Source organism: Sminthopsis crassicaudata, chromosome 6, assembly GCF_048593235.1.
Source record: "Sminthopsis crassicaudata isolate SCR6 chromosome 6, ASM4859323v1, whole genome shotgun sequence".
NCBI classification, from domain to species: Eukaryota; Metazoa; Chordata; class Mammalia; order Dasyuromorphia; family Dasyuridae; genus Sminthopsis; species Sminthopsis crassicaudata.
Window position 1 is genome coordinate 195,412,919 of NC_133622.1, and position 12,026 is coordinate 195,424,944.

The following is a 12,026-nucleotide window of genomic DNA, read 5'->3' on the forward strand; positions in this document are numbered from 1 at the left end:
GTGTCACTTCTCCAGCCTCATTACAGGGATAAGTTCTATGTCAAGTGCTTTGCTTTTCAGTGGAACATTAATTATTTATTTTACTGCCCTCCACATTAAAATAAACAAACCACTAGAAGGGTAGAAACCTTCCTTCTCATTATGTTTTCTGCTAGCAGTACACACAGACTCTCTCTGAATTACCTTAGCAATCAGAATTTTAGAACGTTAAATGTGTTTATAATCCTGCTGTGCACAGCAGAAAACATGAATGTATATGTACATAAAAGATGAGTGATACAATGCTGGGCCTGGATTCAGGACGTCCTAAATTCAAATCTGGCCCCAGACATCTATTAGCTACGTGAACCTGGGCAAATCACTTAACTTTTGCCTTAATCCACTGAAACTACATCAGTATTTTTGCCAAGAAACCCCACGGACAGTATTGTTTGTACAGTTACAAAGAGTTAGACATGACTGAACAACAAGTAAGCCGAAAAGTCTACTATAGGAGACTTCTGTTGGTTTTGTATCACAAAACAAGTCTAAAAGTAGTGGGGAAGATCACTGTGTTATAGCTATTTCTTAGAATAAAGACAAAAATCATTCTGTTAAAAAATGCATGTGTTTGTGTGTGTGTATTTATCCCCAATCCTCTGTACAAATTAATTAGAACAAAATCGTATACATTTATTTATATTTATGTTCATAGTACTTAAATACATCTTAAAATGAAAATAGTGTTTATATTTGTGCAGACTCTGCAGGGTATGGGCATTAAGAATCATTTAAAAAACCATTTTCCTTCCATCCTTAGCCTCTAGTAACAGTCTGAACAGCCTGTTCTCGGGAAAGGCACTGATGCACAGAGAGGCTGAGACAGGAGAAGTATTGACTTAACATATTTGTGCCAAGATAAAATGCTTCTGGGTTTCTAAAGCCTGATTTTTCTTGGTGAGTTCATGCATACGAGGCCGGGAGGTTATGCGGTAGGTAACACGGTGTTATTTGCAAGCTCTGGGATTGGAATGGAGATGCTGAGATGATAATGACATCAGTTGACGTATCCCACCTGATCCAGTTTGTCCAGTTCCTCCCCGGGACTGGGGCTGAGGCCTCGGTGGCTGTGGCCACCATAAGCCTTGTGATTGCCATTCACACTTTCACTTGGCTCTGTGGGACATATGTAGTCTGTAGATTCATCAAACTTCTTTTTTCTTATATTTCCAAAGTGTGAAAATCCTAGTTTCTTTGGCTAAAAAACAAGACCAATGAAAGAGAAAAGCAATTTTATTTGTAGATCTAAGAAAGTCATATTTAAGAATACTAGTATTTATTTATCCATCCATCCATCCATTCATTCAATAAAAATTGATTCAGCATCTACAATGTGTAGTATACTTGGGGGAAAAACAAAACTCAGATCCCATAATACCCAATACCATCACAGAGCTGGCTTTTAGTTGGTCTCATGCTATGGAAGGGTCAAGAAAACTTTTGATAAAATTTGAATGAATGATATATAACTAATCTATACAGAAAATGCTTTTCTGGTCTATATCTCCCGAGGTCCTCACTGAGGACTGAAAACTCTCCTTTGAACTCTCATAGCACTAGAATTTCATAATATAACATATAATCTATAGGTAACAGGGCCAAATAACTTAATGCTTCCAGTTTTATTGGAAACTCACTATTGATTTATGAGTATTTTGGCAGTTTCCCAACCAGAAGAGTTCCTTGGAGGCCTATAATATTTCTTGTTTCTATAACACCTTGGGCCTTTGTATCTTTCTGTACAAATGGGCTGGGCATGAAGGAGCCCAAACAATTCTAATGTTGGTCCCCAGAAGCTAGACACAGACAAGTAATCATTTTATGAACAGAAGACTTGTCTCTGGGTTGATGGGCTATGACATCTCTAGAGTAAGAACGAATGAAGCTGTACCCCATGCTTGGGGCCCCCACCCAGGCCGGGGGACCTACCCGGACTTTAGCAGTAGTGGTCAGGGGTGTGTAGGCTGTGGATGTCATTATGTCTCTCTTTTCTTGCTGGGCCACTGGGCCGACGAGGACATTGAAGTTTGTGGTTAAATGGCGTCGGAGGAGCGTCTTCTGAGGAGGAATGTTCAGAAGCATGGCTAGTGTGTCCCCGCTGAACCGGGGCTCCAGGATCTGTGGGAAAGACCATAAGTGTTGGGTCACTGGGCTCAGCAGTTCCCACAAGCAAGTCTCGGAGTTTGTTGTAGGAAGATTTTGCAGCTGGACAGCAGAACTTTGACTTAGCAGACATTTTCTGATTTCTCCTACAATTTTGCAGTCGGACAGAACTTTGACTAAGCATGTCTCCTATAATTTATAGACAATTTATACAAAAAAAGGGGGAGGGGTCTTTGAGATCTTGAGACATTAAAGGTTCAGAGCCACACAGCTAGTAAATGACGGAGATGGGATTTGGAACTATACCATCACTTCTTTTATAATCCTTTTCTATAAATCTATAGCAAGGTCCAGGTAAGTGTGAAGAATGAATCCCTTGAATTTCAATCCACACTATTCAAAGTTATGATTATGTAAAATATGGTAATTGGTTCCAACTCAATGAAAATATACAATGTAAATTTGCATAATTCCAGAAGATTCATTATTCATAGCAAAGTGAACCTACCTGTATTCCTGAAAGGGATTTTTAAAAGAGGATGCTAAGAAATCACCCAGCTCCTGGGAGTGAGAAGGCCTTGGGTGTGAAGTAGCTGAACTGTTTAGGAGAAATTTCCCTGCCTGAGGGGTACATCCCCTAGTGTGCCAAATGATAGGGAGGTAGCGGGAAGATTGTGTCCTGTAGAATGCAATGTCCTTGAAGACAAGGTTATTATTTATGTATCCCCTAGTGTCCTGTATATACTACATGCTTAATAATGTACTAATATTATACTATATAAGTATAATACTTACTGGATTGGACCTGCATGTCTCTATACTGTGTAACTGGTGTTTTAACAACATTTTGTGTTGTCATCCTTACGTGATTGGGTATCAGTTTCATTGATCTAATCAAGTGTTTCACAGATAGCCCTGATTGGTGAGTCCACTCAGGGACTCAAACTCAGTTCCATGGTGCTAAATGAATAATTCATTCCTTGGAAACCCAGCCCCCTTCTCCCATCCTTCAGGAGGGGAGGTTCCTAAGTCTAGTGCAGAAATGGTAGGCTGGGAACACAAAAGCAGCATCTCATCAAGAGCAGTCCCTTCTTACGGAGGCTGTCGACGCATCCAGTGTTTCGAGCTGTGATAGCCCTATCCTTCCCCTTCCTTTCTTACAGGGCTGCATCCCTAAGGTACACATCAGTGGGAACAGACACTGACCTTTCTTTCTGGGCCAGAGACAGAATGAGCACAGTGGACTGCTTTTGAATCTGGTCTCTGACATTTACTAGCTGTGCAACCATAGGCAAAGGACATAGAATCCCAGACCATCATTTGTGATTGGAGCAAGTCCTGTGCACTTTCAGGGACTTATTTTCCCCACTTATAAAACAAAGGGAGTCAGATTAGATGATTTCCAATGCTAAATGCCGATTCTCTAATTGGAAGCATTATATGTATGTTAGATATATGACCGAACAGTAGGTCAGATCCATGAGCAGCTACTCACAATGAGACCACCGTGAACGCCGCTTCCTCGGAGATTTGGAGCGTATTCAGCCAGGTCCACTGACCTCAGCCATTCCATCACTCGGTGGTTGGACCATTGTACCACTTCAGAAGGAGAAACGTTACTCTGTGAAGACAAGAGAAGAGCAGAGATCTCATCACTGCCAAAGTCAGAAGCATGTCTCATTGGTTCCAGACTCAGGGATCTGTACACCAGCTGCCTCTAAAACAGTGCTCCCAAACCATGACTCTTCTGGGAGAAGATGGGAAATACTGATTCTTGCTGGATGGAGAGTACCACTTTTCATAGGTTTGTGTGCTGGAGGGTGAAGTTTAAGTGTTTTTTGGCCACAATCAATCCCCAAGTCTCACAGTCACTCTTTTGGGTATCTCTTCCCAGCCTTATGAACAACAGCACATTTTAAGACCTCAAAAGGGCAAGTTTAATATATTTTTTCCATGCTTAATATATTGGATTAGTTGCCATCTAGGCGAGAAGGTGGGAGGAAGGGGGGGAAATTAGACACAAGGTTTTGCAAGGGTCAATGTTGAAAAATTATTAAAAACTTCAATTAAAAAAAACAACTACACAAAAGTACAAGTTTGTGCTTAAGGAAGGCCAGGAAAGCATTTTAAGATTAAAGTCTGATTAATTACTTTAGAACTATGATGCTCAAGTAACTAGACTGTATATTTGACCTAGCAACACCAGTACTCTACCCCAGCCTCTCTGGATTCACAACATAATTCTGAACTGAGGAGAGTATGGTGAGCAAATCTAAATTGTGTTATAGTCGGGGACTCAGAGAAATAAATACAGTATTGAAATAAGGTAATGAAAAGTAAAAGGAGGGAATGAAAAGTGGAATAAGGAAAGAGAAACCAGGTCAGAGAAACCTGGCCAAGGGTGGGGGAAGTCCGTGGAGTCCAGAAGCAGTGGTGAGTGTCAAGTGGTTAGCAGGACCACCCCGCTTTCCTTCCCAAAAAAGGGAAAGAAAAGTACTTTCTTGCTTAAGCAAGAAGGAGGGGGCTTTGATCTTATAGTCATTGTACCTCCCCAGCACCTGTGAGGTGGAAAGAAGGCTCTTCCTGTCCTTACCTCATCCGCAGGTCTCCTGTGTAGGCAGTGAGGATTGAATTTGTTGACATGTAGCACATGGATGGCACATTTGATGCTGAGATGATGCAGCTGGCTGGTGACTTTTAGGAAGAGAAGGTCATTCTGGAAGAGGAAGGTCATTGATTAAGGGATCATCCAGCATCAGAAGGACTTCTGCAAACAGACATACTGTTCCCTTGATGCTCTTCCCTCTTCCACACTGGGCCTCCCAGTTCAGATGCTGTATGCTCACATACAGTCTAGACAATTCTGCTTTGAGATTACTGTTATGATTAATTATATATAACTATATATTATAATTATAATTAATATTGTTAACTTTGTGATTTCATTAGTCTTCCCAACTCCAGGGCTGGGGATCTATCCACTGTACCATCTATATATTCCCTAATGTGGTCTTTAGACCCTTTCTCAGAATCATGTTTATAAATAATTGAAGAGAATGCTAACTTTAGATAGAGTAGGGACTGGCAACTATGGCTCACATATCTCCTGCTTCTGTACAGGCTGGGTGCAAAAAAGAAGGGTTCTTACATTCTGAGCTGGGTTAAGGCATGTGGGTCAAGTTTGCCAGAATTGAGCTAGAGAGCAGGGAAAAAAAGATTTAATTTTTTTCCCCAATCAAGCTTAGAGAGCTCAAGTCAATCCTTGGTCTTTTAAGGATTTTCAGAAAACTCAGAGCTCTCCTTAAGGTCACATAATCTGCTCAAGGTCACAGAGCCAGCAGTGCCCCAAGACAGACAACCCAGATTTTCTTAATTCTGAGGCTAACTGTCTCTACTCACTAGGCAACATTTATCTGCAAACCTTAATGTACTTTATCAATACGGATTATTATTTGGAGAAAATCATTTAACCTTAGTTTCCTTATCTGTAAATTAAAGGAATTAGAGTAGACAAAATGATAAAATTCAATGATGTAGACAAACCCAGTAAGCCAGAAGTACCTTTGGCACAGAAGTTGCTAAGTGATTCCTCCTCCCTTTTGCCCCTAGCAGTTGGTAGTTTCTGTTCTAAAGCCTTATATTTCTGAAAATCTTCCCTCCACACCTCAGCCTCTAAGTATCCTCAGAATCCTTCAAAGCATGGCTCAGGAGATGCCTCCAATGAGAGAGAGGTATGTCCCACTGCCTGATCTGGTAGGGTTTCCTCCTTCTTTATTCTGGATTTACTTTCTGGGTTCATATAGCAACCAAGCCTTCTCATCCCCTCAGTCCATCATTACATGCAAGCGCCTCGAAGGCAGGGAATATTTTGTTTTAATCTTTGTATCCCCAGGGCTTTAGACATGGATATTACTTATTATGTTGGTTTAGTTGAACCGATCAGACACAAATCTCTTACCACAGTTAGGTACTGAAGCATCCGGCCATCAACCCTGGATTCGTGAAACTGGTCTTTGTATTGAGGCAAGCCAATATCATCAAGCCACCCTAGAAAGTGGAAAAAAAGGGGACATTTCAAAACTATGTTATAGCCGTTAAAAATAATTGGAGGAATGGTAGAAAGGAAAAGTAAAAAATAAGACCAAATTTTGAGAATTACAGCTTGAATAATCAGAATACTTAATCAAAGATTCTAGAACAAGTATTTTTTTCCCCTACTTCTCCTGTAGAGATAGCGCAAAAAGTTTTTCTCCTAAATCTTAATTCTTAAATTCTTAAATTTCTTCATTTGCGACCCCTTTTAAACCCGAGAAATTTATAGATATAGAAAATAGACATACAAATCAAATATTTACTGATAATAAATCAGTTTAAGAAGGCGGGTCTTAAAAAGACAGAAAAAGCATGCTGTTTCCTTCTCAGCTAACTCAAAAAGGGAGAAGTTGTGTTGGTCTATACTTACGGGTTACCCAAATGTGGTCTAGTTGTGCAGACTTCTCTTCCTGCTTTGTGTTAATTGATTTCACGGCTAAAACTAATTTTTTTCTGTGCAGGGGATGCTTAATTCCCATTTCCTGAAACAGACAAGTGGGAAATCAGCTGCTGCGTTCTGGGTAGGTGGTTCACCTTAAGTCATTCTTAGTGGTTATTTCATGATAGGATGGCTCATTGTGTACAAATTTGACTCAAGCCACTGCTAAGTAGGACCTGGAGGGATAAGTCATTTGCTGCTGATGTTTTTTTTTTTTTTGTCCAATCAAGGCTGTAACCTGGATTTTGTCCAGAGGAATGAAATTTAGAAAGCACCAAGAACCATTCCTTTATTTAACATAAAAATAACTGGCTTAAATGAGAATAGCAAATGGTATAGAGAAAGTGCAGTGAGTCTCAGTTGTGAGACTGGCTTTAAAGGTTGATTTGGTCTGGATAGCTGTTATGAACATGCTGCAAGATGAATTAAGCAGGACTAGAACATCCATGAAAGACATAGCTATTCTGACCAGGACAGTGATCCAAGTACAATCCCAAAGGACTGATGATGGAAAAAGCTATTTTTCTCCAGAGAAAAAACTGGTGAATCCTAAGTGCAGATTAAATCAGACTTTTTTACATACATACATACATACATACATATATATATAAATTTTTTTTGCAGCTAAAGCTCAGTTGAGTCTGACTCTAATGTGATCTCATGGACTTTGTTCATGGTTTTTTTTAAAGATAACTAGAATGGTTTGCATTCCTTCTCTAGAGTGTCACTATTTTACAGATAAGGAACCGAGGTAAATAGGGGTTAAATGCATTGCCCAGGGTCACACAACTAGTAAGTGTTGAAGGCTGGATTTGAACTCAGAAGTTCTTGACTCCAGGACTGGTGCTCTATTTATAGTAACATGCAGCAGCTGTGTTTTTGATTGCAAGATGGCTAATATGGAAATATTTTGTATGACTTCCCATGAATAATCAACATCCTATTGTTTGTGTTTTCAAGGAGGGGAAGGGAGATAATTTGGAATTCAAAATTTTGAAAAATGAATGTATATGTCATGAGGAAGTAAGACAATAAATGAAAATCTATTTAAAAATAAAAGTTGATGAGGGTACTTTGTGACCTTCCTTTTGGACATTTTTGAAGTTTGCCCCAGGCATGAAAATGCAAGCCTGGGCTCCATTTCTCTTTTTCCAACAGATACTGCCACCCAGATGCCTGGTTTCCCTCCCTGCCAGGGCCCCAGGGATGTGGAAGACAGCTGAGATCATAGCATGAAGAAAAAGGTCAGCTACTGTCATGCAGACGAAGGCTGGCCAAGCTCCAGGTCTGCCCTTACCTTTTCCATGTCCTGAGGGGTAGCAGTCAGGAGCGTGTGTCCGGAGCTCACCCACTGCCTGGCAAAGATCACATACTGACCCAGACCAAAGTCCTCCAGCCACGAACACACTTGCTCTGTGTTCCACTGAGCAAAAGGAGCGTTGGAATCACTGAAAGACAGCAAGCACATGACGGTCAGAGCTGGTGCTGGATTGCAAAGGGAGCCTGGAACAGATTCTTGTCAAAGCCTAACAAAGATCCGCAAGCTCCTGACAGATGTCACAGACAAAAAATAAGCGCTACTGGAATTGTAAAATTATGTCCCTTTGCAACTTGCCTTTTGCCTGCATTGGGACCAAACAGGAAAAAAAAATCTAACCCTTATTCCCTCTAATGGCCCTTAAAATTCTGAAACACAACTACTGTCTTCTTAATTCACTATTTTAAAATACCCAAATATCTTAAGGAATTTTTTTTTAAGACTAGAAGAATCACTTTGTACTTTACTTTTATCATTTAATGGATTAAATGAAGGAGACATCCTAAATTCTATTTTCTTCTTTAAAATGTCCCATGGGCTCATTTTTCTGGTTCCTATCATGATTACTTCTAAGACTCTGGGGCACATAAGTCTTCCCCTTTCCATAAGTGTGGACACTAATTAAATTCTGAGAAGGATGTTACCTTTTCTGAGCTTTGGGGTCTCTGGTTCTGGATAGCCTCGGTCCTGCAGTTGCCCGGAGCCCACCTCGGCGGAATTCTGCTATTCCTATTGCATCTGTGTTGAAATTTCCTGATTGAGTCCTTCTTATTCTGTGTAAATAGAAAAATACAGAGACCATGAGAAGACATTTCTGTGTGAATGGATTTAAGCCCCTTCCCATTCAAAACACACATTCTCCTCTCTCTCTGTATCTGTCTTTTTTGACAAATAGGATACACAAAAAGGCCCAAGCCCTGTAAATCACTTCTCCCATGAGGCACATGCCTCAGGATTCCCCCCAACATAATTTTGCTTCCTGTGGCCTGCTCTGAAGCAGGTGCAGATTCTAACAGGTTTGGAAGGAAGCCATGGCTGGTTGATTGATGACAAGGTTTGCTAACAATCCTGCTGGAGTTGGGGTTGCTAAACCTGCAGGGCAAGGGGAAGCATCCCATGCCCAAGTCACATGTTCTTTTTTTGTGCTCCATCTTGAAACTGGAGAGTGAGACCAGAACAAAGAAACAGTTGAGTGATAAAGGTCTCAATTTTCCCATTGTATATGCATAGATAGTCCCTCAGAAAATGAGATTTATTTTTGAGTACTTAATAGTATTTTGTTTTATTTTTCTAATTCATGTAAAGATAGTTTTCAACAATCATTTCCGTAAGATTTTGAGCTCCAAAATTTTCTCCCTCCTTCTGCAAGACAGTAAACAATCCAATAAAGTTTATATACGTATAATCACAGAATGTGAGTTTCTAACTTGAGAATCTGTGAGCTTACTTTAAAAAAAAAAGAAAAGTGGACAGATGTATTTCCGTAGAAATTGTTTCCTTTGCAATACTTGGCATTTTATTCAATGAATTTAAAAATAGAATTCAGTTTCACTAGAAGGTCTAAAAAAGGGTTGAGAACTCCTGCATTATAGCAAAGTTTCTTAAATTGTGGGGTCTCATAACTGGATGTGGGCATTACAAAATTATAACTTACTATCAATAAATATTTATTTGCATATTTATTTTGTATATCTATATTCTTGAAATCACTTAAAAATTTAAAAAGGATTATGAGTGGAAAAAGTTTAAGAAGCCCTGGATTTGAGGATAAGCTTCTTTGGGATGAAATGGAGATAGAGGAGAAAAGAGAGATAAACAAGGGAGTGTAATGAGAATCTGCAATTTTGTGGGGTTATGTAGAAACACTCTGGGGCTGTTTATGAGTGAGACTATCCTCCGAGAGTTTGGAGTTGGAGTAGTTTCAGTGGGTATATGTTGGATTGGTACCAGAGTACATGGGTGATGGCAAGTCCAGAGTTGGGAGTCTAAGTGAACTTTTACAGTTAGGTTTGAGAAAGGAAGTAGAAGTCAATCTGCAACTTGGTTGTCCTTGTCCCCAAGCTATGCAAGTGATGGTAAATGAATGAAAAGTCATTTACCAAGCACTACTTAGATATAAATGTGACAGACACAATAAGAAAAGTAAGATAGTCTCTACTTCCAAAGTGCTCACATTTGAATGAGGGTAACAACACATATAGGTTGAAAAGACTGGGAGACCAGATTCTGTTTTGTATAGCATATGTGCAGTCTGGGTTTTGAGTCTCTCCTGATCTAGTTTAAGAGGAAACCTGGAAGGGACCCAAGGCTTTGGGGAGGCCTGGGATATTATGATAGAAGACATGTCTAATTCATCCCTGGATCTCTCCTAGGGCCGATCATCATACCTGGTATACAGCAGTACTTTTTGATATCTGAAAAAAAAATAAAACTTTCCAACAACTACAACTATCCCCAAGCTGGGAACTTGGAAGTCTCTAAGATGAGGCAGTATCTAATCACTGGCTGAAGAATTTTCAAGTATGAATTGATACAGAACCAGGAAAACAATATTAATAGTGATAACTAAAATGTAAATGAAGACATCACTAAAGAACTCAGATAGGAATCTAGGTCCATTCTGCTGAAAACCATCTACAGATATGGAACATCAATGACAATTACTGTCAATTATGGTGCTTCTATCATTTAGTTTTACAAATTTGGTTTTTTTTGCCGTATCGCAAGCTTGCACTCTTGCGTGCATACAAGTATGCGTATAATTAATAAGACTTGGATAGGATATAAAAAACTAAGTCATTTAAAATTAGTCTACTTGGTCTGAGAGCCATCTAAAGATATGCAACATCAATGACAATTACTGTCAGTTATAGTGCTTCTATCACTTAGTTTTACAAACTTGGTTTTTGTTGCTGTATCACAAATTTGCACTCCTGCATGCATGCAAGTATGTGTATATATAATTAATAAGAATTGAATAGGATATAAAAAACTAAATGGCATTTAAACATGAGCCTATTTGGTCTGTATTAAAAATTCCCTCTGCTCCAACAAACTTACTTTCCCCAGAATTTCCTGATTCCTTTAGGACTCCGCTTCATTTCTGGAGTCAGTGGGGACTGGGGTCCAGAATCAGTTCCAGAAGAAGTAGGTGAAAGGTCATTTGATGTGACAGTATTATCCAAACTGCTCTCAGTCTCTCCTGAGGAAAGAAAAGGGAAAATATTTTCTTAAATGCTATTTTGGAAGCTGCTCATTCATGTCATGGCTCAATGACATATACATACATATGTATAGGTCTATTTATACACAGACATACATATATGTATCTATATTTAAAAATTAGGCATGGGGCAGCCAGATGGGGCAGTGGTTAGAATGCCAGGCCTGAATTAAAATCCGGTCTCAGACACTTAACAATTCCTGGCTGGGTGACCCTGGGCAAGTCACTTATCCCAAATGCCTCAGGAGGAGAAAAAAAAAAAGGCATTTATTTCACTGAAGCTGAAAAGAAATTCAGTGACTACTTACGGATTTTACCTCGCTATTGATTGGCATGTGAGCTTTGACTTACTATTTCCAACCCCGACTTTCTAGCCCCCTTGGTGGCTCTTGGAGGCTCACCATATCAGTATTAGACATAGTGGAGAACCCAATCAGCTTAGTCCACTAAAGCTCAGAACTCCAAGGGAACTAATCTCAGCATCCCCATTAGCAGGGATCACAGGCAAACCGCCTTGCTCAGCCCTGGGAGGAAGTATCTCACAGAACCATGGCTTTGCACATCGAATTTTGCAAATGGATGTGAAAAGTCCCAAGGCTTAGTCTGGGTTTTAACTTTGTGGAGAGCTCACCTCTAGTGTCCATTCTTCTCTTAAGGGTTTAGGAACAGCCCTGTGAGGATGGGACCCCCACCCCTCTCAGGAGGACAAGGTCTTTATTGCAAGAAAAGCTGAAATAGAGTGACTGGGAATGGAGAAAGTGCAAGTTGCCAGGGGAAGGATCACAGTACCTAATATCGGTGCACTGACACTC

General features: G+C 39.9%; 1 protein-coding gene across 1 annotated transcript in view; it reads right to left on the reverse strand.

The window, feature by feature from the left end:
* Window positions 1-651: 651 nt before the first annotated feature.
* PPFIBP2 (PPFIA binding protein 2) overlaps window positions 652-12,026 on the reverse strand; it is a 173,754-nt gene continuing 162,379 nt past the window's right edge. The window contains 9 exon segments of the mRNA XM_074275431.1: window positions 652-1,237; window positions 1,969-2,157; window positions 3,638-3,763; window positions 4,736-4,858; window positions 6,101-6,189; window positions 6,605-6,716; window positions 7,971-8,121; window positions 8,636-8,764; window positions 11,052-11,193. Of these exon segments, the coding sequence (XP_074131532.1) occupies window positions 1,037-1,237; window positions 1,969-2,157; window positions 3,638-3,763; window positions 4,736-4,858; window positions 6,101-6,189; window positions 6,605-6,716; window positions 7,971-8,121; window positions 8,636-8,764; window positions 11,052-11,193 (1,262 nt within the window). The 3' untranslated portion in view covers window positions 652-1,036.